The 27,749-nt window shown below is 57.0% G+C and overlaps 3 protein-coding genes across 5 annotated transcripts; 1 reads left to right on the top strand and 2 right to left on the bottom strand.

Annotated features, from left to right (window-relative positions):
• Positions 1–186: 186 nt before the first annotated feature.
• LOC117647856 (ERI1 exoribonuclease 2-like) lies at positions 187–2,604 on the bottom strand. Its single transcript, XM_034389857.1, has 8 exons — positions 2,493–2,604; positions 2,140–2,392; positions 1,978–2,042; positions 1,675–1,893; positions 1,283–1,435; positions 1,089–1,189; positions 798–980; positions 187–704 (listed from the first exon to the last, which is right to left on the bottom strand). Exons 2-8 carry the CDS (start codon positions 2,163–2,165, stop codon positions 225–227), a joined length of 1,227 nt encoding a protein of 408 aa, XP_034245748.1. The 5' UTR covers positions 2,166–2,392; positions 2,493–2,604; the 3' UTR covers positions 187–224.
• LOC117648069 (prohibitin-2) lies at positions 2,577–6,851 on the top strand. 3 transcript variants are annotated; one of them, XM_034390448.1, is made up of 9 exons: positions 2,580–2,843; positions 3,214–3,334; positions 3,413–3,638; positions 3,771–3,896; positions 3,970–4,077; positions 4,169–4,246; positions 4,358–4,457; positions 6,459–6,479; positions 6,599–6,851. In XM_034390448.1, exons 1-9 carry the CDS (start codon positions 2,714–2,716, stop codon positions 6,607–6,609), a joined length of 921 nt encoding a protein of 306 aa, XP_034246339.1. In that variant the 5' UTR covers positions 2,580–2,713; the 3' UTR covers positions 6,610–6,851. The 3 variants fall into 3 exon arrangements, with proteins under 3 accessions (XP_034246173.1, XP_034246339.1, XP_034246260.1); XM_034390282.1 differs by lacking the exons at positions 6,459–6,479; positions 6,599–6,851 and adding an exon at positions 5,098–5,342 and having other exon boundaries at positions 2,577–2,843; XM_034390369.1 differs by having other exon boundaries at positions 6,459–6,851.
• LOC117647243 (kelch-like protein 17) lies at positions 6,845–26,862 on the bottom strand. Its single transcript, XM_034388965.1, has 12 exons — positions 26,812–26,862; positions 19,846–20,183; positions 18,867–18,988; positions 18,623–18,737; positions 11,413–11,519; positions 11,194–11,310; positions 10,871–11,084; positions 10,171–10,315; positions 9,981–10,081; positions 9,603–9,758; positions 9,093–9,348; positions 6,845–8,883 (listed from the first exon to the last, which is right to left on the bottom strand). Exons 2-12 carry the CDS (start codon positions 20,180–20,182, stop codon positions 8,679–8,681), a joined length of 1,875 nt encoding a protein of 624 aa, XP_034244856.1. The 5' UTR covers position 20,183; positions 26,812–26,862; the 3' UTR covers positions 6,845–8,678.
• Positions 26,863–27,749: the final 887 nt, after the last annotated feature.

Here is a 27,749-nt window from a genome sequence, read left to right as displayed (position 1 = left end):
GTTGATTTTTCTTTTAAATTATATGTTTTCTTGACTTATTGCATTTATTGCATTCTTTCATGTGGTAGTTCTTATATCGAGTTCTTGTGTTTGTTGCTTTTTTGTTTTGACCAAAAAAGGCAAAATTTCCTTTTTACAGCTTATTTGTTTAAAAGTTCAGGAAAAGGGAGAAATCAGAACAATAAATGTATTTTACTTATATTTCTGGATTATTTAAACAAGATTCAGCACCACATAAAATAGCTGCACGATTTTGAAACCATTCCTAAAGATCGGCGCGGATTAGGACAAGTAAAGAAACTGCGACCCTGGTTAGGTCCAGGAGAGTTAGCAACTTTACATACAGCTCTACGTCCACAACGACACAAGGGAGGGGTGCGCTTGCAGCTTGATAAGACTAAATTTTGCCTTTTGGGAGTGGATGTATTCAAGACATTATTCATAAAATTATTATTGTCTGGAACATTTCTTGAAGAATTGAAGGGACTAGTCTTTCCAAGTAACCCATTGCCAACAGTCTTTTTATTACTTTTATCTTTATAGATGTTACCAGGGGCTAGACACAGCTTTACAAGATTGTCTTTTTCTGGCTTACTATGGTTTAAAAAGGTACTCCTCAATGTGCGTCCTTTGGACTGTCCTTCTCTACTTAGAGGAGTTCCTGAGTTTTTTAAAGTTCCTAAAGGGCACCTCTTTGCATTTACCTGGTAAACAGGAAAGGAAATCAGCACATTTTCAGAATTTTAAAATGAGTAAGGTGATTACCATCCTGCCCTATTTTCATTTCAAAAATTTACCTGGGGTGATGACAGCTGTGTAGAGCTGGTGATTATGAGTTGCCAGCCATCTTTGACCATTCGATACACAAGATTAGCAGTATTCCTAGCATCAATTATACCAGAATGCTCTCTACCAGTAAAAGGCAATCCTAATTCTGCCAGAGCTCCTTTAAGTCCTTGAGGTTTCCGCTGGTAGAATTTCTAAAAGAGGAAGCAAGAGTTACCACGTGATTGTTGCTAAGTCACAATTTCATAAAATTTGATTTACCCTACAACAAATAAATGGAAAGCAAGTAAATTGGTCATTACTCTGTAGCTAAGACGTAAGTCAATCCACTGAGAAAGAACATCTGGTTTCTTCAGCTGCTTCCGCTTTGTTTCATTTTGTAAGCACATGGAAAGGTCCCAATCTGAGGTTTGAGGAAAGAAAGCCAGTTACTTTAAGAACAGAAAGAATGGTGAGAATTTCAAATATGTTACTGAATGAATCGCTCCTGTCTTACCTGACCATGTGACAAAAGTACAAGTTTTGTGTCCAATACATGGCTTGTGAAACGTCATTTTTCTTTCCAGGGACATTTGGTTAATCCACTTGTTAAAAAGCATTATGCATGTCCCCAAAGGTATTCCAGCATTGACTGTTTCCTGAGTGATGCCTACAATTGTAAAGACCATACACATTTTTTGTTCAATGTAACTTTGTATGTTATTTGCAAGGCAAAGCAAATAAAAAGCTCTTCCTAACGTAATAGTTCCAAAAAGGCAGAAGTAAAAATTTCAGGTTCTCTGAAGTCAATCCACGACAAAAAGAATTGTAATGACCTTCTTTTTTGGTAACAATTACGTTGCCCTGTTTCAGAAGAATATGTTCAGTCACACATCTAAAACAACCTACCAGTTAATTTTGTACAAAATTCTGATAAAGTTGGATTTTCCACAGGCATTACATACTGGTGGAATTCATCCTCAATTTTACCAGTTTTCAAATTTAGCAAGACTGCGGGAAATTCTATGATTTCAGCTAAGTTTTGCCATTTTGATTGTTTATCTTTGGTATCCCAACAAGTTGATTCAAAATCAATCACTATTACAAAATCAAAATTCAGCAACCCTCCTGAAATGGTATTAAAAAAAATAAACAGTCAAATCATTTATGCAACAAATTTAAAGCATCATCAAAATATTTCTATGAACAAACCTTTCTCTTGACAGACGGATTTAACTGGCTGACAAACATTAAAAGTTTCTACAAAGCCAAGTTCTCTGAAAAAAGAACAAGAAAAGTTGTCACATTAAATACCACAAACAAATATTAATAAAGCATGTCAGTAAGTTTGGTTCAGACTCTACGCATACTTACAGAGCAAGAGCTTTGACTTTATCCATTGAATTGACGGAAAATCCTTAGCAGAGGTAAATGCCATTAATCAATACTCTTGAATGATGTCATGTTTTCGGACCAGTTCTCGCTCCAGCTCTAGAGTTGTGAAAATTGGACGAAACAGAGACCGGGACCCATTGAATCTTTCATTGTCGTTGAATGAAGCTATAGGTTAGGTTTTCGTAGGTTTGTCGGTTTGTTTTCACTTTACAATGCTTTGCGCGACTGTGTACTAAATGATAAAATGATGGAAGAAGCCGGTCAGTAAGCTTTCTGTAATGCTCAAAAATTATTATGATGTCGCAAAAGTAACGGAATGAGTAGTAACATACGCTACATCTGCAAATTAATTAATAATCAGAGCACATATGAGAACGTTATCCGATTTTGACACAGCACTGCTAGTGACGTCACAGACCACGACTTGTGCACTTCTTATTCTTCTTCTTACCACAACCTGAGGTCCTCGTGCAAGTACAAGGAAATTCACAACTCTTACATCATTTTTGTTATCCAAGTTTGAGTCTGGCCTAGTGCGTTGTGAAAGTTGAAAATGTCTCAGTTCAGCTTGAACGACTTGTTGGGCCGTCTTGGCAAGACCCCGAAAGGCGTGAATACCGGTGTCACGCTACTTTGCATGGCCGGAGCGTCTGCCTATGGAATCAGCCAGTCAATGTACACCGGTAAGTTCCACCTCTGAAATCAGTGGCAGCAATCGAGGGAAATCTCAGACCGTGTGGCGACCGAGGGATTTATTGTGGCAATCTGATTTCCACTCCCTTCAGTTTCGTTTTCGTCTTAAACCTCTGCAAGTTTTTCTACCTTGTAACCCTTGTCCTTTGTACTTTAGTCATTTTATCCCCTGCTCATTTGCTCTACCCACTTGAAATCCAAAATTGACTTTGAAAATAGCATTACTTATTGTCCTCTTTTGTCTTGTCTTATTTTACATCCTGCAATTTTTTTTCCCACCTCTATGCTTGGAGGTTATGCAAACCTCATTCATTGGGTCTCACTTTCCTCATCTAAATGGCTTATTCCTTTCTGTTCCAGTGGAAGGTGGTCACAGAGCTATCATCTTTAGCAGATTGAGTGGAATTCAACAGGAAGTTCATGCTGAGGGTCTTCACTTTAGGGTCCCATGGTTCCACTACCCAATTATTTATGACATTAGGTAAGGATAGTCTTGGCGCTGTTGTGCTATTACTGATGAGTTTTCTGCCATGTATGCTATTTTTATTCTTGACTTTAGGTCGCGGCCTAGAAAAATCTCATCACCAACTGGCTCCAAGGATTTACAGATGGTCAATATTTCTCTGAGAGTTTTGTCTAGACCTGATGCAGCAACATTGCCAGTTATGTACCGTCAACTTGGTTTGGACTACGATGAGAAAGTTTTGCCATCAATCTGTAATGAAGTTCTCAAATCTGTAGTAGCCAAGTTTAATGCTTCTCAGCTCATCACTCAAAGACAGCAGGTCGGTTACCTTATTATATGTTTCGTTGTAAAATTACTCAAAGATATGTCTAATGCCATTACACCTATTGACATTCTTTAACTGTTATTACTATGGGTCCTAATTGTTCTAATCACATACTGACTTTGACAGGTATCCCTGCTGGTCAGGAGAGAGCTTGTAGAGCGGGCCAAGGATTTCAACATCATTTTGGATGATGTGTCTATCACAGAACTGAGCTTTGGCAAGGAGTACACAGCAGCTGTTGAATCTAAACAGGTTAGACTTTTTCTTTGTATGTATTCTTCAGTCTCAGATAACATTTATATTAATTATGGATTTCTTTCTCTAGGTTGCTCAACAAGAAGCCCAGAGAGCAGCGTTCGTTGTGGAGCGTGCTGTGCAAGAAAAGCAACAGAAGATTGTTCAGGCTGAGGGAGAAGCTGAAGCTGCTAAAATGATATCCTTAACATGCATAGATTTCAAATTTTAATATCAATTTTAATTCACTTAATTCAAATTTATTTATATGATCCTTAACTCTTGCTTACTTGGGCCAGGCCATTGGTATGAATCCAGGTTTCCTGAAACTTCGCAAAATCCGTGCAGCCCAAACCATTTCCAAGACGGTATGAGTCTTCTCTTTAGTCATTTGGTTCTTCACATAATCTCTGAGATGTTTGACTGAAATGTAATGTCCAAAAACGTAGCAGTTTTCTTACTCTTCTTTTTTGTTGCAGATTGCCAACTCTCAAAACAAGGTGTTCCTGAGTGGTTCTAGCTTGATGCTAAACATTGGTGACCCTGCCTTTGATGATGCTAGTGAGAAGTTGCTGAAAAGTAAGAAGTAACTTTTAGTAATATTGTTTAATATTAGCATTTTTCTTTTTTTTTCAACTTTTGATTATTTTTCTTGCATGATTCTGTAGTGTTATGTCCATTGTAATTTTATGTGTAATTTTGTTAAGTTTCTCAGAAAGCAAACAATAGATTTTCTGGATATTTTCATCTGTTTGTATTTTGAGGCACTTTGAGCTTGAAGACTAATGTTAACTATGCGGTGTTTGCTAAAGTTGCAGACTGAACTGGGGTTTGTTTTTTTTTTTCTTTAGTTTCTATGGCCTCTTGTTTTAAATTTATGCATTTATTAGCAAGGAGCCTGTATGGCCTTGCATTTGAGTAATATATTGTTGAGTTTAGGTGCATGATTGGTTGCATGTCACAGGTTCATTGTACCACATCAATAAATAGTCACTTCTACATACTTGGAGTTTTATTTTCTTTTAGCCATTCCTTTTTTTCTTTACAAAATAAATTTATCTTCCTAAACACTTAATTTTTTCAATGTAGTGGCATGCATTTTTGCTGTCTAGTGCATCTCTCTAAAATGAAAGCAAGGTTCCAACTTGATGGGGGTTTTACTTGTACATCTCCTTTGACCTGTGCAAGGACCGAGCTTACCTAGTGGTTTCGGTTGCAGGCGATTCTTTCGGGGGCGTTGGGCGCGGCATTGGGCCAGCTACTGTAGAAAGCCCTGGCCACGGCCGCACTGCACAGTCAGTCGTGAGCCGATCTGCAGCAAGTGCTGCTCAAATTTTGGTGCGGCCGTCTCAGTAGCTTGGATCAGTCAAGTGAGGTGATAAAGAGTGAAAAGCCTCGGTCAAGTTGGACCCTATTTCAATGTTCTTGTATTTTTTACTCAATATATTTTTGTTGTCAAGGTTTTGTTTATCTTTTTTTACTTGAAAATGTATGCATTAGTCACAGAATGATAGTAGAGTGATGATAGAGGCATGGAGCATTATTTATGGTTAAGGGGGCACACCAGTGAAAATGCAGAGGTTTCGAAAAACGATCATTCTGAGAAAAGTAACCTATGTATTCGATTGATATTTTATTCTTGGTTCAAAATTATGTCAAAGAAAAGGAAAATCAGTATGGGAGGGCGGGGTGGCGATGGCAAGACGGAGCGCCAGTGCAGTACATTTTTCTGCGACCTTGCTTCACTCCTGCCACGATTCCGCCTCTCTGGATTGAGCCACGAGCACGGGATTTGAAAATTTCTCAACAGGACACATGTGGCTATGGTCTGAACCACGGGCGTGCAAAAAGAATGATTTTGAATTTGTTTTTTCAAAAGGCAAAAATAGAAACAAATTTTTTAACCAATTTTTTCGCGCTTTCATGGCTGCAGCTCACGTCCTATTTATGGGATGGCCATTTCCGAGGTTCAGACCATAGCCGCAAGTTTAAGAAACATTTTGCCGCAAACCGCATTTAATTATCTTCATTTTTGCGCCCGTGAGAGTGGCACAAAGGTACAAAAACGGTGTTTTGAGAAAAAGCCCTTTAAGTAGAAACATAGATTTGACGTGATTTTTCGGATTATAAATGCGCTTTTTGACGTATTTTAGTTCAGTTTGCGCCAAAATGTTCCTCTTTTCAACTGCTTTTGGGTGGTTCAAAGGTTTTGTAATTGAACTTCAAGTGAAAAACCTGAACGTTAACAATTGGTCTAAAATATGCAAAAATAATTACCTTTTTAGCAACTTTAAAAATGTGCACAAGCCAAAGTAATTGGAATTTTGGGGTCGGGTTTGCGGCCTTCGACTCGGGATGAATAGCAGAAAATTAAGAGAAAATAAAAAAGAAGGCAAAAATTTGACGATTTTCACTGGTGTGCCCCCTTAAGGTACAGTACTTAAATTTTCTCGGTACCTTGAGTAGAAGCCATCATTTACTAGAATGATTCTTAGGGTTGAGTCAAGATTACTATTGTTATCAATGGGAAAACTAAACCATGTTGTTTTCTAACTAAATTTTGTTTCTTGGTTTTCCTAGCTCATGGAGGATTGTCATCAGGTAACAGCAGACCTTTTTAATTTTTACTAAACCGTTTCAAAGATAAATTATTGGTAGACTGTATACACCATAGATCACTTACTCCTAGTGCTTCTAATTTTCATCTTTTCGATTTGCAGTCTCTGCATGAGGGGCACATGTAGTCCTTCAATAGGTGATTCACTCACTCCTATTTCAGAGTCCCCAATGTGTACAAATGTAGACTGAGACCTTTCTGGCACCTTCATTACCCAACCTTGTATGGTTTGCTGTTTAGACTAACAATCATTTCAATCAGAATTCTTTCCTGATGGTTAATTTCGATGTAGAGGGTCTCCATTAAATAAATTATAAATTATTTCATCAAGAAAAGTAAATCAATTAAGTAAGTTACTCCTCCGACTTTTATTTGTTCCTTTCATTCGCTTAGAAATGGAACTACAATGGTGTGCAAACAAACTTCAACTACACAGATTCAATTTCAGTGAGCTAATGGTAACTCTACTATTCAGAATGAAATAAAAATAGAGGACATAGCTGGTGTATTAAGAACTAAAATCAGTCACAAAGATTCTTTAAGAAGTCATAAGCCATGAGATAAGAGCATAAGCATATCCCACTAAATGGAATGAGGTGTGATTCTTTTGGTTGTACAAACTATCTGCATCTAACTCTGGCCTATTCATTTAATTAATCTATTCTACAATATTTTGACTACGATAGACATAAAATCTAGTAATCGTGACTATGATAAATGACATCAGTTGTTTTGCTACTTCTAGTGATTGCAAGCTGAGAACTTAAAGAACTATTAATTCTCTTTTCTTTTCTGTACATATTTACTTCCTTATATTTAATATCACTACATTCGTCTCACATGGCTCAGTGTTTTAAGTTCCATCTCAGCAAACTGAATTTATGTATACTGCACACTTATGCACATGACATTTTCTTCACCACATTGCTCACTTTCTCAATCAAACCATGACCCAAAAACCTGTAAGTACATAATTGAAAAGCAATATTTCAGTCTTGTCCCAAGCAACAAGGAAGTTACTCGATAATAGTTGAAACAGAAATAGAACAATTTGTATGTCACATTATGGGCAGTAGAGAACCTCACAAGGCAGTTGAAATGGAACCTTGATCAGTACAGTATTTGAGTAAATATATAGACAGAAGGGGAGGGGGGACTTAATAGACTGAAAATTCAAAACATTTAACATATTGGTCAAGTACTGAAAATCTCCTTTAGTTTTAACATTATGGTAATATGAAAGATTCCAAAGAATAAAGGGAGTACAAAATAATCTCACTCCATCCAAAAAGTATACTTCATAAAATAAGAATCAATTCGCTCTAGAAAATACTGGCAGTGTTGGTAATAAATTGCTGATAATAAATGATTTTTTTGTCATAAATACCCATAGTTATAAAATGATCCGGTTTTTCTAAGTTTCAGTAAACACAGGCCTGGTCTTAAACGAAAACTCAGTTGGGAAACCAAGCAGCGCACGTCAGAAAATGAGCCGTGCATTGTCCTCCTCTCATCCGAAGTGGCAAACCGGCAGGTCGGTGGCAGTGTTGCTGTGCAAATTCAGAGGTATCACAAAATGTTATCTCACAGCAGTGTGGCGGGAACGTGCCCGCCCACACTTGCAAGTTGAGTGCGGTTGAGCGTCAACCCTCTCATAGACAGCGGCGGCGTGCTTGCTTGTCTCTTCCCCGAGTGGGGGCTCCCAGGCGCGAGGGCCTTGGGGTGGCGGGGGCCGCACAGCCTCGGCCCCCGTGGCGTCCGAGCGTCACTGCCCGCGTGACGTGACGATGTGACGATGTGGTGACGCCCCGGGAGGCGGCCTTTGCTGTGGCCAGGCGGCGAGACCTGGCTGGCCGCCGCCCCGGGGCGAAGGGCCGCATGCGCAGCGTGAGGGAAGTGCCGAAGTGCCGTGGCGCAGAGTGGGCTGGAAAGGGGAAAGAATGGAGCCTTCACCACCGCGTCAGAGTGTAAGGCGCGGAGCAGCGATGGTTCAATTCTTTCTCCTACGTCACAGCACCTTGCAGCGAGTCCTAGATGAGGCACTCCAGCCTGGCGGCGGCCGCGGCCACGTCGGGGTCGTCGAGGCCGTCTTCCTGGAGGGGCTCTGACGGCGCGGCGACCAGGGCGACGTGGCGCGGCACGGCGGCGCATGGCGGCGATCACAGGGCAGTGACGAGCAAGGACTAGCTGGCCGAGGACGACGACGGCACGCCCAGGCAGTCCAGGACGGCGGCGCCCACGGAGCTGCGGCGCGTCAGCATGGACGTGACCAGCGTCCACTTGTTGGTGGCGACGTCGTAGCGCTCCACCGAGTTGAGCGACGAGCTGCCGTCGTTGCCGCCCAGCGAGTACAGCGCGCCGCCCATGGACACCAGTTCGTGCGTGGACCTGGAACACAACACGGCGTGCATGAGCTGCTGCACCGCACCGCGCCGTTGGACCGCCAGGTCCGGTCGATTCCCAAGAGTCCTTTCGTCGCTCCGTCTCTCTCGCACGCCCAGGGGACGGGGACGCCCCTTGAGTGCGACGGAGACACGGAACGTCTGCTGGCTGCTCTGCAGTGCTCGCAGTGCTCTGCAGTGCTCTGCCTGGCTCACCTTCTCGAGTGCATGGCGGCGATGGGCTCCCAGGCCTGCCGCCGCGCGTTGAAGCGCTCCCCCGAGCTCATGCACATGGTGCCGTCGTTGCCGCCCACGCAGTACAGCATGCCGTCCAGGGCCGCCACGCCGCACGAGGACCTCCGCGACGACATGGAGGGCACGGGGTCCCAGCGGCCCGCGCGGGGATCCAGCCGCTCCACTGTCGCCTGGTAGTTGGAGGAGTCGAAGCCGCCCAGCGCGTAGATGCAGTTGTCTGCACAGAGAGACGGGTTCGTGTTGACGGTGTCCTGCCCGTCCGACGGCTGCAGCAGACTGATTCTGCGAGTCGTTTTCGTCGCCCTGTCTCTCTGGCACTCATGGGGCGTCCCGTACAGGTGCGAGAGAGACTAAGCGATGAAAACGACCCTCGGAATCAGTCTGCTAACGGTGTCCGAGAGTTGGCCTCGCGCTCGGGGGGCGAGGAGGCGCGAGAGAGTCAGAGCGACGAGGGGTGGTGACGGTACGCACCCAGCACGGCCAGGCGGCAGTAGCGGCGTCGCAGCAGCATCGCGGGGCAGGAGGTCCACACGCCCGTCAAGGGGTCGTACCGCTCCATCGAGTTGAGGCACGACGCGCCGTCGTAGCCCCCACACACGTACAGCAGCCCGTCCAGCGCGCAGATGCCTGCAGAAACAATCCCAGGCGGACAGTCAAACCGGAGACAGGCCAGGGCACGCGGCGTGGTTTAGACTGAGCTGTGGCACTGCAGGCTGACTTTGAACAGCGCTTTCGCCGCTGTGTCTCTCTCGCACTCGGGGGCGTCCCATAGGGGTGCGAGAGAGACAGAGCGACGAAGCAGGCACGTGCTTGGCGCTTGGCTTGGCGGCTTGGCGGCTTGACGCTTACCGAGGCAGCTCCGCTTGGTGCCCATGGGCGTGATGGTGGTCCAGGCGTTGTGGTGCGGCGAGTAGCACTCGGCCGTGGACAAGTCGGAGGTGCCGTCGTACCTGCGGGCCAGGGACAGACCAGTCTCCAGACACTGCGGCAGCCATGAGGGCAAAATAAACCGCCCGGCGTCGAAACCCAACTGACTTACCCCCCGACGACGAAGAGCTGGCGGTTGAGTCCGACGACGCCGGCCCTGGAGCGGCGGTAGAGCATGGGTGCGATGGCCTGCCAGCGGTCGCCGCGAGTGGAGAACACCTCGCACTCGCTGTGGATGGCGAACAGCGAGCCGCCTCCTGCGTGCACGCACAGCACACACTCACCAACGCGGCAACGCCATGGCAACGCGACGGGTACACTTTACATTTGAGGCAGGACTCTAATTTGGGCCCTACGGGTAGTAGGCGCGCTAGGCCGTTCGCCCAGTCGTTCGCTACCGCACTGTACTGTATAAAGTCTACGAAGGATCTGCTTCATGACCGATTCGAAACTAAGCGCTTGGGCAAACGCGCATATGTGTACGTAGACAAGCACGCTTTCATCCCAAACACTTGAAAGCACACTCCCACAGCTGTGTACTGAGCACACATTGGACAGTGCACAGTGGGCCAGAAGACTGGTGGAGGCGGTAGAAATCCCGGACGCGTTGAGCTACACAGCCGCTAAATGGGCCTCGAACGGAACGTGTGACCCCATCAAAGGACCGCTCTTCGAACGAGGAATCTATTGGTGGAGTCACACGCTCGGTTCGAGTCCTGTTTGGCGACTCTGGAGCTCAAAACGCGCCGAGCGTTTTGGCCGCCGGCGCGGGTCTTCTGGCCCACTGTGCAGCGCGTCGTCCCGGTCCTCACCAATGGCGAACAGGTAGGGCTCCAGGCCCTCGGGCTGCCTGGCCGCGGTGCGCTCCGTGGTGAGGGCGGCGCGCTGGTCCGGCAGCAGGTGGTACTTCATGGCCTCGAGCAGCAGCTCCTTGCACGAGTCGGAGGCGCGCACCAGCGGCTCGCAGTCCACGTGCGCCATCAGGAAGTCACGCTCCAGCAGCGGCAGCCGCACGTGTTTCAGCAACTGCAAAGCAAGTTTACTTATTCGTTCATCCGTCTGTTTGGTTTGTTTGCTTTTTATTTTGCTTGTTATTTCGATAGTCTGAAAGGAAAGAATATAAGAATAAACCCACCTTGGCGACGTGCTGCTCCCTGTTGCCCAGGTCGTGCTTGACCCAGTTGAGCACGGCGTGAAACACCTTCTCCTCGCTGGACACGTTGAGCTGCCCCGAAGACACCAGCTCCTCAACCTGGCGGAGCCGAGGGCGGAGCCGAGGGCGGAGCGAACAAAAACGAAAATCATTCAACTGCCAGTCGGGGAAGAAAGGTACGAGCCAGACAGAGAGACCTACATCATTGTACGGCAGCAGCAAGAACTCCTCGGTGTTCATCACCTCTTGGAAGTTCTGCACGGCGAACTGGTGCGAGGAACTCTGGAGCTCTTTGCAAGAGTGCGCGTCTGTGGGATGGGAGAGAGAGAGAGAGAGATTAGAGGTAGACAATGAAGCTCAACAACTTGGACAGCGCGCGTTTTGAGCAAAATTAACTTTAACATCGCCGTGAAAGTGAAGGGCCCCTCCCTCCATCCCTCCATCCTCTGCATTTGCATCGCTGCCGCAGTCCGCCACACTGTACGGGCAGAGCAAATCGCGGGAAGGGATGGGATATGAAATGAGATGAGAGGTGGGTGGCGTCAGATGGGTGAGGGAGAGAGGGAAAGAGAGAGAGACAGAGAGAGGGACAGACGGACAGCGGCGCGTGAGGGTGGGAAAGCCTATCGACCCGGTCCGCTTGCAGTCGAGTCGCAGCAACATCAGCTGCTTACGCAGAGGGCTCCAAACCCACCGTGTATACACTGCAAGGACGCGGCGCGGGGGGCAGCCCAGCTTACTGAGGGGCCACATTCGCACCGAGAAAGAAACGCCTCGAAAGAACAAATTTGCGAAGCAGTAAAAAGAAAGTAGATTTAAAATGGTCCTTGCTGGAGTTTTACTCGTCGGCTGGAAACCCGCTTCGTGATAAACGGCTGTGCAAATTGACTCAGGCCAAACCTGCGCACCCTCCACGGTGCAGCCCGGACCAGGATGCTCCAGTGCTTCCAGGACGCGGCGAGTTACTTGACCTTCCCCTCGCTGCGCGCTGCGCGCTGCGTTGGCTGTGCGTTCCAGGGCAGGCGCGTCGGGGCCTTGGACGACACCTCGCGAGGCCCCTCGCTGCGCGCGTGCGCGGGTCCCAGGGCAGTCATTTAGGGGTGGGCCTACGGGGCCGAAGGCCGGGCCTGGAGCGTACGCCCCGGCGATGTGTAATTCATCGCCACCTTCATGAAGCAGCACGCCCTGCACTGCATTTCGGTCCTGGACGGTCCTGGGGCCCTGCCAAGCACCTGTTGGGGTGCCCTGGAGCAGTCCCTTGGGACGGCACGGCGTTGGCCACTCCAGGGAGTGCCTTCGGTGCGCCCGCCCCGCCCCGCCCCGCCACTCCCCGCCACGCCGCGCCCACTGGACTGCAAAGCGAGTTTTCCCGCCCGCGGCACGCGCGTATTTTTCCGCTTGAAATACCGCCACCCTCGAGTCGTTTGTTTCCCAGCGGAATGAGCAGCAAAGCCGCGCGGGATCGGGAGCGGTGCGGTGCGGTGCGGCGGGGCACTGGAACACCCCGCCGGGACCGGGGCCGACCGGGAGCCCCGCGTAAATCACGGTGGGCGATATAGCTCCTCGGCCTCCACGGCCTCGTCCTCGACCCTCGGCGTCGACCGACCCTCTGCGTCCACGGGGGCACGAACACGAACGCACTGCGGACTGATTCCAAGAGTCGTTTTGCCTCTCTCGCACCTACGCGCTTCGCCCCGTGAGTGCAAGAGAGACAGAGCGACGAAAACGACTCTCGGAATCAGTCTGCTGGGAAATCGCGGAACGCACCCTAGGGCCAGAGCCGCCTGCGAACAGCCGACAGGCAACCCGCCCGGCGTGGCGGCGCGGCGGGTCGGCCCACGCGCACCCCTGCAGAGCGCCTGCGGATCCGGGGTAGGCCACCCGGTGGGCATCCCCGTGCGGCGGGCGGGCCCGCCCGGCTGTCCGGCAGGCGGCGTCGACTGCATGGAAGGCGCCAAACACAAGGCACTTTCTCGAGAGGACCGCCCACATAGTGCGTGAGCGTGCTTTAGCGGCCAGGCCCCAGGCTGAGGCTGGCTCCTTCCCACACTGGTGCATGGTGGATATTTTTATCTACTCGTGCGGCGACACTGATGGGCACGCCCGTACAAGGAATGGCTGGAATGGCCTGCTGAACACCAAGCAGGGCCAGGCCACGGCCAGGCCACGTCCCACTAGTTGCGTTGCAGTGTCGGAGAGTGTCGGAGACAGCGCCGTGAAATATGGAGTGCATGGAATGGCACGCGGCTCGGCTGGGACCGCTAATAGGGTGTCCGGGCCACGGCGCCACGGCACGGCCACGGCCTCTACAGGCTGCTCGGAGAGTCCTCCTTGTCGCTTTGTCTCCCTCGCTCACGGGGGGTACGCAACATGAGTGCGTGAGAGACAGAGCGACGAAAGCGACTCCACAGTCTCCAGCGGGGAGGCATGTCCTATGAGGGAGGCGCAGGCGCGGCGGCGGCGGCGGCGGCAGAAGCGCGGTACGGCGACTTTCGCCACCTGGGTGTCCTTGTGGACCGTCCCGCGCCGCTACGCCGCTCCGGGAGCGGGGGCGGGGGCGGTGCGTGGGGGCGGGGAGGGGGAGGGGGAGGCGCTCAATAGCCTTCCGGCGAGGGGAACGGCCGGGCCGGGCCGCCCGGCAGCACGGTGGCGGCCTGCAGGACCGTCAGGACCGGGGAGCCAGCCGGCGCGACCGGCGCGGCAGAAAGGGAGATTTATCCGGAGATGGACCCCGCGGGGACCCACAGACTCCCCCTCCCTTTTGAGGCAGGGACACGCGAGACGCGCCCCGACGTCATCGTGCCGCCCTTCAGGACGGCCCTTCAGGACGGCGGTGAAAGCCGCGAAAGCGACGCGAAAGCCCTTGACCGAGCGGCAGTGGCGTGGCAGCGCCCTTTTATGACCGCGGCAATAGGTCAGAGCGATGGGCGGGGCGGGGCGGGGCCGGGCGGGACGGGGCGGGCCCACAGCCCTACGGCCTCCACGGCCTTGGGCCGGGCTGGGCCCTTGTTTTAGGGCCAAATGGCTGCGCGCCCTTCCCCTTCAATACTGTTATTTCAGGAACAAACGTCGGTATTTCTGTTTTCGTTTCCCTGGGCTCGTCTTGCCCTTTCCTTCCGTCGCGCCATCGCGGCCGAGAGGGGGAGGACACCAAGGCCGGCCGGCAAGGCTGCTCATCGCTCGAACATCGAGCTTCAGACATCCCAGCCGATTTCCCCCCAACTTTCAACGCGCTCTCCCTGCTTCCTGTCTGCGTCTGCGTGGCCGGCCTCCTTCACAGCGGCATCTGCTCTGCGTCGCTCCCGCAACCATCTGCGAAAGGGTCGTTTTCGTCGCTCTGCCTCTGTCGCACTCATGTAGCGTGCCGTCGGGGTGCGAGAGAGACAGACTCTTCTGCACCGATAGTGAGCGATCTCGTCGAGTGGCGAGCAGACGGCCGCGTGCGTGCGCGCATCGTGGAGCATCTTTATGCTCTCTGGGCTTTCTGGAACACACGCCGCCGCGCCGTCCCAGCTGAAGTCGTAATGGCGAAGACGCCATCAAACAAATGGCTGTCGTCCGTCTCTGCCGTCGCCCCGCCGCACCCCGATTCTGCATTCAGGGCGCTCTGGGGTGGCCGGGGGGTGCACCCCCGGGTGGGGCGGGGGAGGGCAGGGTGCGGCCGAGGCCCAAGGCCCTCCCAAGGCCGGGTCTCGCTGTGTACACAGGGCCTCCAATCAACGCTCCTCCAGGGCCGGCTCGTGCTGGGCTCCGCGCAGCTTAGCCCTGCCAGCCTGCGGCCCTGCCGGCGCCAGCCAGCGTCAGCCTGGTCCACAGTGTCTACCCTTGTAGCCATAATTGGCGTCCCTCCGACTTCGCGCTGCGGACTGATTCATCGGGAGCAGCAGACCGGCTCCGAGAGAGTCGTTTTCGTCGCTCTGTCTCACTCACACCTATCCGGGACGCCCCATGGGTGCGAGAGAGACAGAGCGACGGAAACGACTCTCGGAATCAGTGCGCTGCCGAGTTTGGAAGAACGAGAAGAAAGGGTGGGGCATGGCCCGACGTGGCCTGGTCATCTGGACGGGCCGTCGCCCCCACCAAGCAGCCCAAGGCCGATGTGGCCGATCCTCTCAGGAAAATGAGATTACTCCCCCCTCCCCCGGGCCATGCCTGGGCCGTCCCTACAACGGAGCGAGTAGCCATGGCTTCTGCTGTGAACCGCAAAATCAATTTCGCCTCGTCAACGCCGCGCGTCTCGCCGCGCGTCTCGGCCGCCTCACCGAGTCGTTGTGACGTGTGGCAGTGTGGCGGCACTCCAAGGCGGCGCGGGGATGAAAGCAGCCCGCCGGCCCGCCAGGCCAATCAGGCCCTCGGCCGCCCTCGGCGTGCCGCTAGTTGGTTCGGAAACGGCGCTGTTGTCTCTCTCGCACTCATGGGGCGTACCGTCGGGGTGCGAGAGAGACAGAGCGACGCAGCCTGCTGGCCTCGTAAAGGGCCGGGGTTTGGCGGCGGCCCTGCCTGTGCCCGTAACGCGAGCAGGCCGAGCCGAGCCAGGCCAGGGCCGCCAGGGCCGCCAGGGCCGCCAGGGCCTCGGCCAGGGCCGGGGGTGATCAAACAGCCATCAAGGCAAACGTTCATCTGGGCAAACAGCCCGCCTGGCGCGGCCGCCGCCTGGGTGGCTCCACGATGGCGGCCTAGTGCCTCGCGGCCACGGCGGCCACGGCGCCGCCTGGCCAAACAGCCTCGCCGTTTTAGCGCGCCGTCGGCAGGCCGTCGGCCGCAGCGACGCGGGGCGCCACTCCACCGCCAGGTCTTTGTACGTGCCCGTCAGCGGGCCGACGCCGTGATAGAAGAATAATGGGGGAAGGAACCTACAGGAAAAAGGGAGAGCCGCGGGCCGCTGGGCGAGAATCGCTTTCTTCCTGTTCCAGGGTTTGCAGGTTTGGGAGGTTCGCAGGGTTCGCAGCCCTTCCGGACCGCCGCCGCCGCCAAGACCGCCGGCTCGCCGGTCACTCCACCGCGTGGCGGTCACTCCGGGCGCGGCCAGCCCGGCCTGCACACTGATCGATTCCCCCCGCCCCCTTCCACCCACCCACTGTCCCGCCCCTCGTCCTGCAATCAATCCTTTATGGCTAGTATCTTGTAGTCCGACAAAGTTACAAACGGCCCGCCTCGCCCCGCGCCCACGTCGGTGAGTCACTCTCTGTTGTCGCCGCCGGGGACAAACTTGGCTCCTTTCGTAAATGACGAACCAGGAGTTAGGGGGGAGTCGCGGGAGTACCTATAATGCCGCGCTGGGCGCCGGGGGTGCGCCGGGACCGGGGAGGGGAGGGGGAGAGGGGAGGGGGGAGGGGAAGAGGATGGCCAGCGAGTCGGAGGTTGAAACGGCAGCCCCGGCCGGCCTGCCCGGCCGCCCGGCCCCACGACAACAAGGGAGGCAACTTGCAGAAACATGCCGCCGTGGCAAAGGCCCAGCAGAGACGCCCTTTTCGAGTTCCGCCAGAGTGGAGGCGGTGCACAGTGGGCCAGAAGACCGGTGGAGGCGGCCAAAACTCTAGACGCGTTTTGAGCTCCAGAGTCGCTAAACAGGACTTAAACCGAACGTGTAACACCACCAATGGATTCCTCGTTCGGAGAGCAATCCATTGGTGGGGTCACACGTTCGGTTCGACCCCTATTTAGCGACTCTGGAGCTCAAAACGCTTCTAGAGTTTTGGCCGCCTCCACCGGTCTTCTGGCCCACTGTGCGGTAGAGGCCGAGCCGAAAGGAAGCGGGGCGAGGAGCCAGGCGTGGAGGCCGCGCGGCAAGGCCGGGCAAGGCCGGGCGAGGTTGCGGCCGCGGGGCGGAGGCCTGGAGGAGGCCTAGAGGGAAGCGTCCGCGTGGGAAGAGGCCATCTGCCGAGGCATCAAGGCGTCGCGTTATTGGGAGGATCGCGGCGAGGATGTGACGAGGCCCGCCGAATCCAGGCCACGGCCTCGGCCTCGACCCAGGCCTCGACGCCTCGACGCCTCGACTCGACGCCTCCACGAGGCGTGGCCGCCGCGCCGCGGCCAGCGGGCTCATTCCGAGAGTCGTTTTCGTCGCTCCGTCTCCCTCGCACTCATGGGGCGTCCCTTATAGGTGCGAGAGAGACAGAGCGACGAAAACGACTCTCGGAATCAGTCTGCAGGCGTGCGTGCAAGAAGCAGTGCCCTTCGTGGCGAGAGGCGCGTGACTGCCGGCTGCCGTGACGCAGGGAACGCAGGGCGGCGGCGTAGGCAACCCGGAACACGGCCCCGCCCCACGCGACAGCCAACCACAAAAGTTGCAGTGTGGTTAGTACAGACTCGAGTCACACACTCGAAAATAGGGCGATCCTGTCTCTAGAGAGGGCTCTTGTCACGCTTTCATAATGAAAACATCCACTGGGGTCGAGACTATTGGAAATGGTTTTTCTACGGGCAATGAACCCTCTTCTTTGAGTGTGCAGAGTCGGTGCAGAGCGCAAAGCAAGGGCATTGTGTTCCAAAAAAAGACAGAAAGCAAAATTGGACGCGCTGGCTACGTTGCCCTTTGCATGACCCGTGGCACGGCCGCGGCAGCCCAGAGGCCACAGCGGCTAAAGCCACGCCACCATTGGCCGCCACGCCAGCGGTCATCGCCTTGCCTTCCGCGCCGCACCGACCGCGCCGATTTGTCACCGTCACCTCGAACGGCTTGTCATCGGCAGGGCGGCGCGGTCTATGACGGGGCGGACGACTGGCGGACACCTCCCCCACCGCGCCCGCCCCATTGCCAGCAACCTAGGGCAACCCCGCAGACTGATTTCGAGAGTCGCTTTTCGTCGCTCTGTCTCCCTCGCTCCTATACTGGACGCCTTTTGCTGAGTGCGAGAGAGACAGAGCGACGAAAGCGACTCTCGGAATCAGTCTGCACCCCCGCCCTCGACGCCGCCGGACAATTACGTTTGCATCACATCGCCCCGAGAAAAAAAAACACACACACAATGCTTACACATACACGCATGCACCTCCTCCCCCTCCCCCACACACCCCACACACATACACCGTACACCCACGCGCGCGCGCACACACACACGCACACACGCACACTCCCCTGCGGGGTGCAGCCTACCTGGCCGGCAGGACGGCATTCAACCCGCATAAGGTCACTACGGCCTCGGGGCTGGCGGCGGCCGGGCCCGGGGGTGGGGGTTGTGGGGGGCAAGCACCTCGTGGCGTGCGCGCTGCGAACCCCCTCATGACACGCCGGGTCGACGAACCGGGAAGGGGGTGGGGGAGGGGGAGGGGGTGGTGTTGGCGGAGGGGAGGGGAGGGTCCCGTCTAATACGGCGAGATTGAGAGGGACATGAATATGAGAGGGTGGCTCAAGTAGCTCCACAATGGAGACGCCCCCGGTGCTTCGTTAGTGTCTCTGTCGCCTCCTCACCGGCGAAGCTCCGGATGCCGAGGCAGTTGGAGGGGTGCAGCTGGCGCAGCAGGAACTTGCAGCACGCGTCGCGCACCGGCCCCATCTGCAGCAGGCTGGACGCGGGCAGCAGCACCTGCGGACACACAAAGGCTCGTGTCGTCGCTCTGTCTCTCTCGCACCCGGGCGCAACGCCCCACGAGTGCGAGAGAGACAGAGCGACGAAAACCACTCTACGCTAGAAACGGAAAACGGGTCGACTCACCTGCACGTTGTCCTCCGTGATGAGGATCTCCCCCGTGTAGGAGTACTCGATGAGCTGCTTGAGCGCCAGGCCGTCGATGTCGTGCAGCGTCACCTCGGGCCGCAACTTCTCCACCATGTCGTCTGCGCATCAGTTTTTTTTCAATGTTTTATTTGTACCAGATGAGATTTATTACGTATCGGATATCGGGTCCCATGCGTGTAGCCAGGCCGTCGCCCTTCCACCAAGTAGGGGGTAGTGAACCCAACTCCTCCAGTACTTTTTGCCAAGTTAGAAATCTTGTGAAAAAGATTACGCCGATCTCCTCCCCCTCCCCTATTCCTTTTTTTTTACCCGCGCCACCCGGCCGACTTATTCTTTGAAAGTAGCTAAGTCTAAGTGTCGGCGAGCCTTATGTTCATGTCCCGGCCCTCCCCTCAGATGCTATCGTAAGGGCTCTGCGGTCGGCGGTGGCAAAATGGGGAAGGGGGAGGGGAAGACCAACGACCAGTGCGTGTTTGGAAACATTGGCCGTCCGTCCGTCCATCCGTCTAGCCTATCCGTCCGCTGGGCCGCGAACCCGCGCATACCCGCAAACATAAACAGGAGGTTGGCGTCGAGGGCGCTGCGCCCAACGGCCGAACTGCGACTAATCCACCGCGAACCCCCCTTGCCGCTTTCCCGCTTTTCCGCTTTCGGGCCGCCAGGACGCCCGCACAGTGGGCCAGAAGACCGGCGAAAGCGGCCAAAACTCTAGACGCGTTTTGAGCCCCAGAGTCGCTAAATGGGACTCGAACCGAACGTGCGACCCCACCAATGAATTCCTCGTTAGGTGGGGTCACACGTTCGGTTCGAGTCCCATTTAGCGACACTGGAGCCGAAAACGCGTCTAGAACATGGGCCGCCTCCACCGGTCTTCTGGCCCACTGTGCGCCGGCATGGCCGCGGGCTGTTTGGCTTTGCCGCTCGCCTCGCTGTTTACCCCAAGGTTTACCCTCACCGTTGAACATGGCGTGGAAGTAGGGGCTGACCGAGGCCAGCACCAGGCGGTGCGCGTTGATGGAGTCGGAGCCGATCTTGAGCGTCACGTCGCACAGCTGCGCGTGCTGCCTCATGCGGTTGATGGCGGCGAAGGAGAGCTGGTAGTGGTCGGCGTTGGCGTGGAACAGCTGCGTCAGCACCTCGGTCTCCATGGCCGTGGAGGACGCCGTCAGCGACCCGGACAGCGTGCCGGACAGCAGTGTGGCCGCCCCCACGGCGGTGGTGGCCGGCGCCGGCCCCGAGCCAGGGCCGGGGCCCGAGCCCAGGGGCACGGCGGCCATGGTCGTGCTGGCCATCCTGTGGAGAACAACACAAACGCGCGAATTGAGTTTGGCGGTTTCTTTCCCGCGGGGTCCGTGACCCTCCCCGCCCAGTCCACTTTTTCCACCGACCGGCTGAATAATGCAAACGGGGTGCCGGCCGTGCCGGCGGGGGAGGCGGGGGAGGCGGGGGAGGCGGGGGAGGCGGGGGAGGCGGGGGAGGCGGGGGAGGCGGGGAGGGGAGGCGGGGGAGGCGGGAGGCGGGGGAGGCGGGGGAGGCGGGGGAGGCGGGGGAGGCGGGGGAGGCGGGGGAGGCGGGGGAGGCGGGGGAGGCGGGGGAGGCGGGGAGGCGGGGGAGGCGGGGGAGGCGGGGGAGGCGGGGGAGGCGGGGGAGGCGGGGGAGGCGGGGGAGGCGGGGGAGGCGGGGGAGGCGGGGGAGGCGGGGGAGGCGGGGGAGGCGGGGGAGCGAGCGGGGGAGGCGGGGGAGGCGGGGGGGCGGGGGAGGCGGGGGAGGCGGGGGAGGCGGCGCGCCTCGCGGAGACAGCCTGCCGCGCTGCCGCGCGTATCGCGTATCGCGGAAGAAAAGAAGCCCGGCCGCCGCCTGGTTCTGAAGGGCCGTCTCGTCGCTCTGTCTCGCTCGCACTCCAACGGGGCGACCCGTGAGTGCGAGAGAGACGCGCCCCAGACACAGGCGGCTGGGGGTGACTGCACGGAACGGCGTGGCGTGGACAGTTCCGAGTCGACGAACTTGTTTCGAGGCGGAAGCGCGGAGGACGCCCTGCAGTGCACTGTCCCAGAAGGACGCAAAGCCTTCGTCCTTTCGGCCCTTCGGCCCGTCGGGAGTCGCTGGCTGAGTGCAACAAGGCCGCGTCCATGACTTCCTCTGCAGACTGATTCCGAGAGTCGCTTTCGTCGCTCTGTCTCTCTCGCACTCACGGGGCGTCCCGCATAGGGTCAGGGCGGGGAAGAACTGGACAGGGGAAGAACTGGACGCCCCATATTTTACTTCAAATACCGAAGGGACAGGAATAGCAACTATCAAAAGTGGTTCCGTGGCATCAGCGGTTCATTACACGACAGTTGTCAGGCCAGGACATACGGCATTTGAAGTAAAATGTGGGGTGTCCAGTTCTTCCCCTGTCCAGTTTTTCCCCGCCCTGACCCTAGGTGCGAGAGAGACAGAGCGACGAAAACAACTCTCGGAATCAGTCTGCTGGGACAGCGGCGACAGCGGCGACAGCGGCGACAGCGGCGACAGCGGCGCGCATCGGTGCGCTTAGCGAGGTGCAGGATGCAGGCAGGATGCGTCACGCCACGTCCTGGACACGTCTATCAGGCGGCCCGTCGCGCTTCAGCAGGTTCAACAGGTCTGACGCCGTGCCGTACTGCCGTGCCGTGCTGCCGTGCCCCGCCCTGCCGGTGCATTCCGCGGCCCGCCCCTGCCAGCACACCGTAAGGGCGGCGGGCCGCAAAAAGCGCCGCGGCCTTCCGACTGGCCGACCCTCCCGGGGGACGTCGTAATCGTACCCGGGACGAGAGACATAAATCCAGCCCCCTTTTTTGCGCGCCGCGACGGCGTGCTGCCGCTCCGGCCGCCTCCCAGACCGCCTCCCAGACCGCGTCCCAGCCGCCTGATTCCGAAGGGTAGTTTCGTCGCTCTGTCTCTCTCGCACTCATGGGGGCGCGCCGTGAGTGCGAGAGAGACAGAGCGACGAAATGGTCCTTCGGAGTCAGACGGCAGACGGCGCGTGCTCCGTCTGCTCCGTGCTCTTGTGCCCCTTTGTGCCGCGCTGCAAACGGCACGGCGGCGAACAGCACGGCAGAAAGGAGCCGCGGTCGTTATCGGCCAGATAAGGTAACCGGGCAGCGCGGTGTCGACGGCCTGGGTGGCCTGCCGCGGGGCGCACCTGCAGGCCGTGGGTCACGCGGCCCAGTGGCCGAGCGCGTAGCGACGTCGATCCACCAATCCTGGGGACCGGCGTTCGACTCCCAGCACCGCGAGGCGAGGCCAACAACGGAACTCGCTAGGAGCGATTCAAACCTGACGGCCGGCAAGCCTCCAGTTTTGGCGCTACGGTATCTAATTTCAGTGGGTCGCTGCGATGGAGAGCAAAAACCATCCTTGTCTCGCCTGCACTGCCCTCCCCATCGCTGGCTCCCCCTCCCCCTTTCCCCCAATCCCAGCCCACTTCCAGATGAGAATCCTTTCCCTGGGGTCGGTCGCTGCTCGGAAACAATTGTTTCGCCGTGCGCACCGAAGTTTCAGGTGGCCTTCGGTTACTCTGTAAAAGTAGATGCGGTGCCCCATTTTTTATTTTTCGTGAGCGACAAAGTTTGAGTGCCGCATCTTATCTGTAGTACAACGTATCACGAGTGCAACAGAGACAGGGCGATGGAACGACCCTCCGGAACCACCCGGTTGGCGGGCTGGAGGGCGGAGCGCCCACCTTTCTCAATGCATCAAGATTTGGACCAAGAGGACGCCGTTGATCCCCGAGATAAGGGGACGAAGCAGGGGGGCACCGGAACCGGTTGTGCTTGCAGGGGCTGTTCCGGGGTGGAGGCCTGCATAACCCCCTCGGGGGGGATGTACTCCTTCACCCTGACTGGCCATACTGCGAGTGGGAGTCGTAGCCGTTGGTGGTTCTTCTCCGCCGGGATAAAGTGTCACCTTAGTAAGGACGGCCATGTCTCGTTTTGCAGTGCAGGCGAGCATGTGTCGGGCCCGAAATGGCATACGATCATGTGTGGTCTAGCCCTTAATGGTAATGGTAATGGCAGGCAGGCAGCGCGACGCGCTGCGGTGCAGGGCTGCGCGGCGGGACGGCCTACTCGGCAGGCGTCCCCGCGGCCGTGAGACCCTACCTCTCTCTGCCGTCTGATTCCGAGCACTGCTTTCCTCGCTCTGTCTCTCTCGCACTCATGGGGTGGTCCGTAGGGGTGCGAGAGAGACAGAGTGACGAAGCAGTGTTCGGAATCAGACGGCTGCTCGCTCCACCGGCCCAGCGCGCGGCACGCCCCGGCTGCTCACGCTGCTTATGCTCCGACACGGCGCCAGGTGTGCACAGTGTAGTGTGCACACCAATTTGCGTTGCTCCGGCCGCGCGTCCCGTTCCGCATTGAAAAAGTGACGCCATTTTCCGCAAGGTCGCCGCCGCTTCACGCTTCGCGGTGAAAGAGTGCACCGTGCACGGGAGAAAGAGGTCCCTGACGGAGAGCAAGGCACTCCAGAGCGCACGCCACTCCAGCCAGCGAGCTCCCCGTGCACCGCCGGGGGCTGCTGGAATCTAGAGATAACAACACGGGGGTGCGACACGGGAGGGGGAGCGGGGGGGGGGGAGGGGAGGGGTGCAGGAAATGAACCGGGAAGCCGGAGGCGGGCAGGGGAGGGAGAGAGCGGGGTTCCAAAGTGGATACGGCGGAGGAGCGAATCCGATTTGAAGACGTGCTATAAATCCGGGGATGTCGGGCCTCGTTCCACTTTATTTTTGCAAACTTTTTTTTCTTCTCTCTCATCTCCTTGGATAAGGGGCAGGAGGAAGAGACGGGGTGGGGCGGTGCTCTCATTTGTCTCTTCCTGCAGCGACCGCGAGACCAGCGCACCGCGCGGCGGCGCGGCCAGGCTGGGCTGGGCTGGGCTGCGCTAGGCAGGCCTGGGTCGGGCGGGGCCACTGACATCCTGACAACAATGCCCCTGGGTCCGTGCGGGTCCCTCTGGGTGGCGCCGAATCCAGCGCTCACCGCCGCGCCGCCGTTTATTCATGCCACTCTCTTTGCGTAGGACTCCGTCTCTCTCTCTCTCTCTCACTCTCTCCCCCTCTCCCACTCTCTCTGCTCCTCTCTCTATCTCGCTCACGCTCTCTCACTATCGACATCGCGCCGCATTCGTCGTTTGATGTGCCGAATTCACGTTGGCGTGCGTTTCGAGACCCACAGACACACATACACACGCTCACATGCATACACACACACACACACACACACACACACACACACACACACACACACACACACCCCTACACACACACACACACACACACACACACCTATACACACACACACACACACACAGAGAGAGAGAGTCAATTAAGGCGGTGGAAATCCATGGGACCTTTTGTTGACGTCCACGTGGGCGTGCCAATGATGGCGCGTCCCTTCAGGCTCATTCCGAGCGCCAGGTCTCTCTCTCTCTCTCTCTCTCTCTCTCTCTGCTCTCTCTCTCTCTTTCTCACTCATGGGGCGTCCCGTAGATGGGCGTGAGAGACTGACAGCCCGCAGACTGTGTGCGGGGCTCTGTGCAGGACACTGTGCAGGGCACAGGGCTCGGGGCGTCCCTGGCCAGCCGTCATGTCAGGGAGGAGGGAGGCCCTGCAGCTCGGCCTACAGCAAGGCGGGCCGAGGCAGCAAGACGGAGGCAGCCACCGCCTGACTCGCTTCCATCCAAAGCTGGATTCGGCATTCGACCGCCACGTCTTCGTCTTCCCCCGCCACGGCCGACGGCGCCAATACTCCATCCATTCAGATGGCCATCGCTCGCTCGGCCCGCCTGCCCGTCTTTCTGGCAGTCCTCGCGGCAGACGCGGCGCTTCAAGGAGTCCTTGGGACTTTGGGATGATGGCGGCGGCTATAAGCGGAAAGACGTTACGCGGCCCGCACCGCACCGCACCGCACCGCCAATCCTCCAAGTGGTCTGCGTGTCCGGAATGCCCGCGATGACCGAACCGAACCACGAGTGGCTTCGTGTCTTCGAGTCTTCGTGTCGCCGCCTCGTGACTTCGTGACTTCGAGGCGCGCGTCCGTGCGTCGGCCGAGCCTTCGTGCGGCGTGCGGCTGGCTCGCAGCCTTCCCACGTGACAGGGAAGGCCGCGGGAACGTCCTGGGATCCCCTTCGACGGGGAGGGTCCGCGACGACGGGGACGTTCGACGTTCGGCGGCGCGGCGGCGCCCTTCGACCTTGGCCGACAGCTCGCGGCGATGCGGTTCCTGGTCCTGGCGGGGAACCACGTGAGTCCCGCGCCGCGCCGACCACGCCGCCAGCACCACGTCATTCTTAATTGGTTACGACGGCTGGCAAAACGGAGCCTAGTGGCCGCCACGCGCCGCCACGCCACGCCACGCTCCGCACGCACGCCGACTACACTGTGGTTTCGCAGCCACGCCTCGGCCGGCCCAAAGGCCTTTCGGCCCCGCGCCGCGGCCTTGACACTGACACTGGCCATCCCGCTGCCGAGCCGGCTGCCGGCCGACCGCGCTTCACAGCCTACTCGATTATTTGGTGGACAGGACCGCTCTGCCGGCTCTGCCCAGCGGGGCGGCACAGTGGCAACGGCACACTGTGGGCCAGAAGACCGGCGCGGCCGGCCTAAGCTCTAGACGCATTTGAGCTCCACAGTAGCTAAACAGGACTCGAACTAAACGTGTGACCCCACCAATGGATTCCTTGTTCAAAGAGCAATCCATTGGTGGGGTCACACGATCGGTTCTAGTCCAATTTATCGACTCTGGAGCTCAAAAACGCGTCCGGGATTTCTGATCGCCTCCGCCGGCCTTCTGGCTCACTGTGCGGTAGCCGACCCAGCCTCTACAACCAGTGTCCTGCGTGTCGGCGCCTCGTCGGTCCCTTCTGAGGCGCGCTGGTGGCCGCCACCGCCGTCACCGGCACACTGCCATCCATGCCGCCCGTCAGCCTGCGAGTCGCCGCGTCACTCAGTTCACCAAACTGCCCGGGGGTGTCGATATTCGCCCCCGGGCAGCCCCACCCCCGCGGCGCGACAGCCACGACAGCCCCACGCGTCCAACTAAACTGACAGCGGCGGCGCGGCGTTGAGCGCGTTGAGCGCGTTGAGCGAGACGACGTGTCCAAAGAGACCCATAAAGGGGTCCCTGCCCTGCCAGTGGGCTGCCACCCCGCTCTAGCACTCTCCAAATCGGCACCTTGACGTCACACCACCACTGCTGGAGCGCCTGGAGTGCCTGGAGTGCCCGGACCCCACATTACGGCGCCCGCCTCGCCACAAAGCCCTTTATTTTCTATTGTACTGGCTGAGAGCCCCGGCGCGCCGGCCCTCCAGGGTCCAGGGTGCGCTACTGTCGCGCGGCCTGTGGCGGGCGTGGCGGGGCGGGCGGGGCGGGTCAGGGGGAAGTCCGTCTGGCGAACCGCGACTCGGATAATTGTCGATGCAATCGAGTGCAATAAACATGGAGGACTGCGTTCGGTTCGGCGAGTCCGCCTCGAGAGCGTGACCCGCCCCGCCCGGCCCCGCCTCCCGGACGTCACCCTACATGACTGCACTCGGTGCTGGCGGCACGCCGACGCACTGTGACCGACTCTGACCCAGTGACGGCGACGGCCCGGTGCACGCCATCACACCAATTGGCCGACGCATTCCCACGAGGATCTTCTAAAAAGCGCCATGAACGCAGCACCCCCTTCTTTGTTTTGGCTTTTGCCGGTACGATCGTGCGCGGCCTTTGCCCTGATGAATTCCGGTGCTGTCCTGCCGCGGTCCGTTCTCACAAACGGCAACTCTTTGCAAGAATTTTTTTCCGGCGAACGCGGCAGCGGCGACACTACGGCCGCGCCGGGTGGGCCCTCCAGGTAACCCGACCCGCGGCGGTCGCCCGGCTCTGGCCTGCCAGTGGCCTGCCGGGCCGGCAACACTCACCTGTGCGGCCCTGCCTAGAGTCCCGGCGCCTCACTGCATGGGCTCGACGGGCTCGACGTCGCGGTGCTGGTCCTGGTGCCTCCGCCACGCGCCGCCACGCCCCGCTGTCGCGGCCCTCGCGACGTCCGCCGGCACCGCGGCTCACTTGCGCCCCCCGCGAGTCCCCGCTTCTACTGTGCAGCCAGCCGGCTCGGCCGCGCCAACAACACTGAGTCCAGTGAGTCCTACCCGGTCCCACCACGTCGGCCCGCCCGTCCCACTCGGCCCGCCAGCGCGGAGCGCGGCAGCGCGGCCAGCACCTCGCGGCATAGAGCCTCGCGGGGCGATGCCCTCCCCTCCCTGCACTCCCGCCCCTGCCCGCCCCTGCCCGCCCTGCGACGTCGCGCCTGCGTATGGTCCCGCTCTCGGCTCGGATGGGCGGGGCGCGGGGACGCTGGGGCGCATGCGCCTCGCGGTACCCCGCGGTGGGCGCGGGGCGAGCGCGTACAGTAGAGCACCGGCCGGTGTGCCGACGGCCACATGGGCCCTGCCGCCCGCCGCGCCCCCGCACAGGACCTGCCACCTCCCCCCGATCCATTTTGCAGCCGAAACCCCATATTCAAAAGCGACAGGAACAAATGGCCCAATAACATTATTCTGCCTGAACGACCTCTGCCCTGGGTGCAGACAACGCCAACGCCAGGCGCGGATCCAGGGGAGGGGTAGTGGGGGTAATTACAGCTCCCTTAGGTGCGCCGCCTGGAAGGCAGGCAAAAAGCGCCGCTTTGCCCCTGTGAGTCGGCAAAAAGCGTCGCTTTCCCCCTGTAAATCGGCAAAAAAGCCCCGCCTGGGGAATGCGCAACACACGTCTGCTGAAGCCGGCTTCGCACAGTGGGCCAGAGGGCCGGCGCCGGCGGCCACAACTCTGGACGCGTTTTGGGCTCCAGAGCCGCCACATG

This window comes from Thrips palmi, unplaced genomic scaffold (genome assembly GCF_012932325.1).
Source record: "Thrips palmi isolate BJ-2018 unplaced genomic scaffold, TpBJ-2018v1 HiC_scaffold_1, whole genome shotgun sequence".
In the NCBI taxonomy this organism is placed as follows: domain Eukaryota; kingdom Metazoa; phylum Arthropoda; class Insecta; order Thysanoptera; family Thripidae; genus Thrips; species Thrips palmi.
This window is presented reverse-complemented; position numbering and strand designations above follow the sequence as displayed.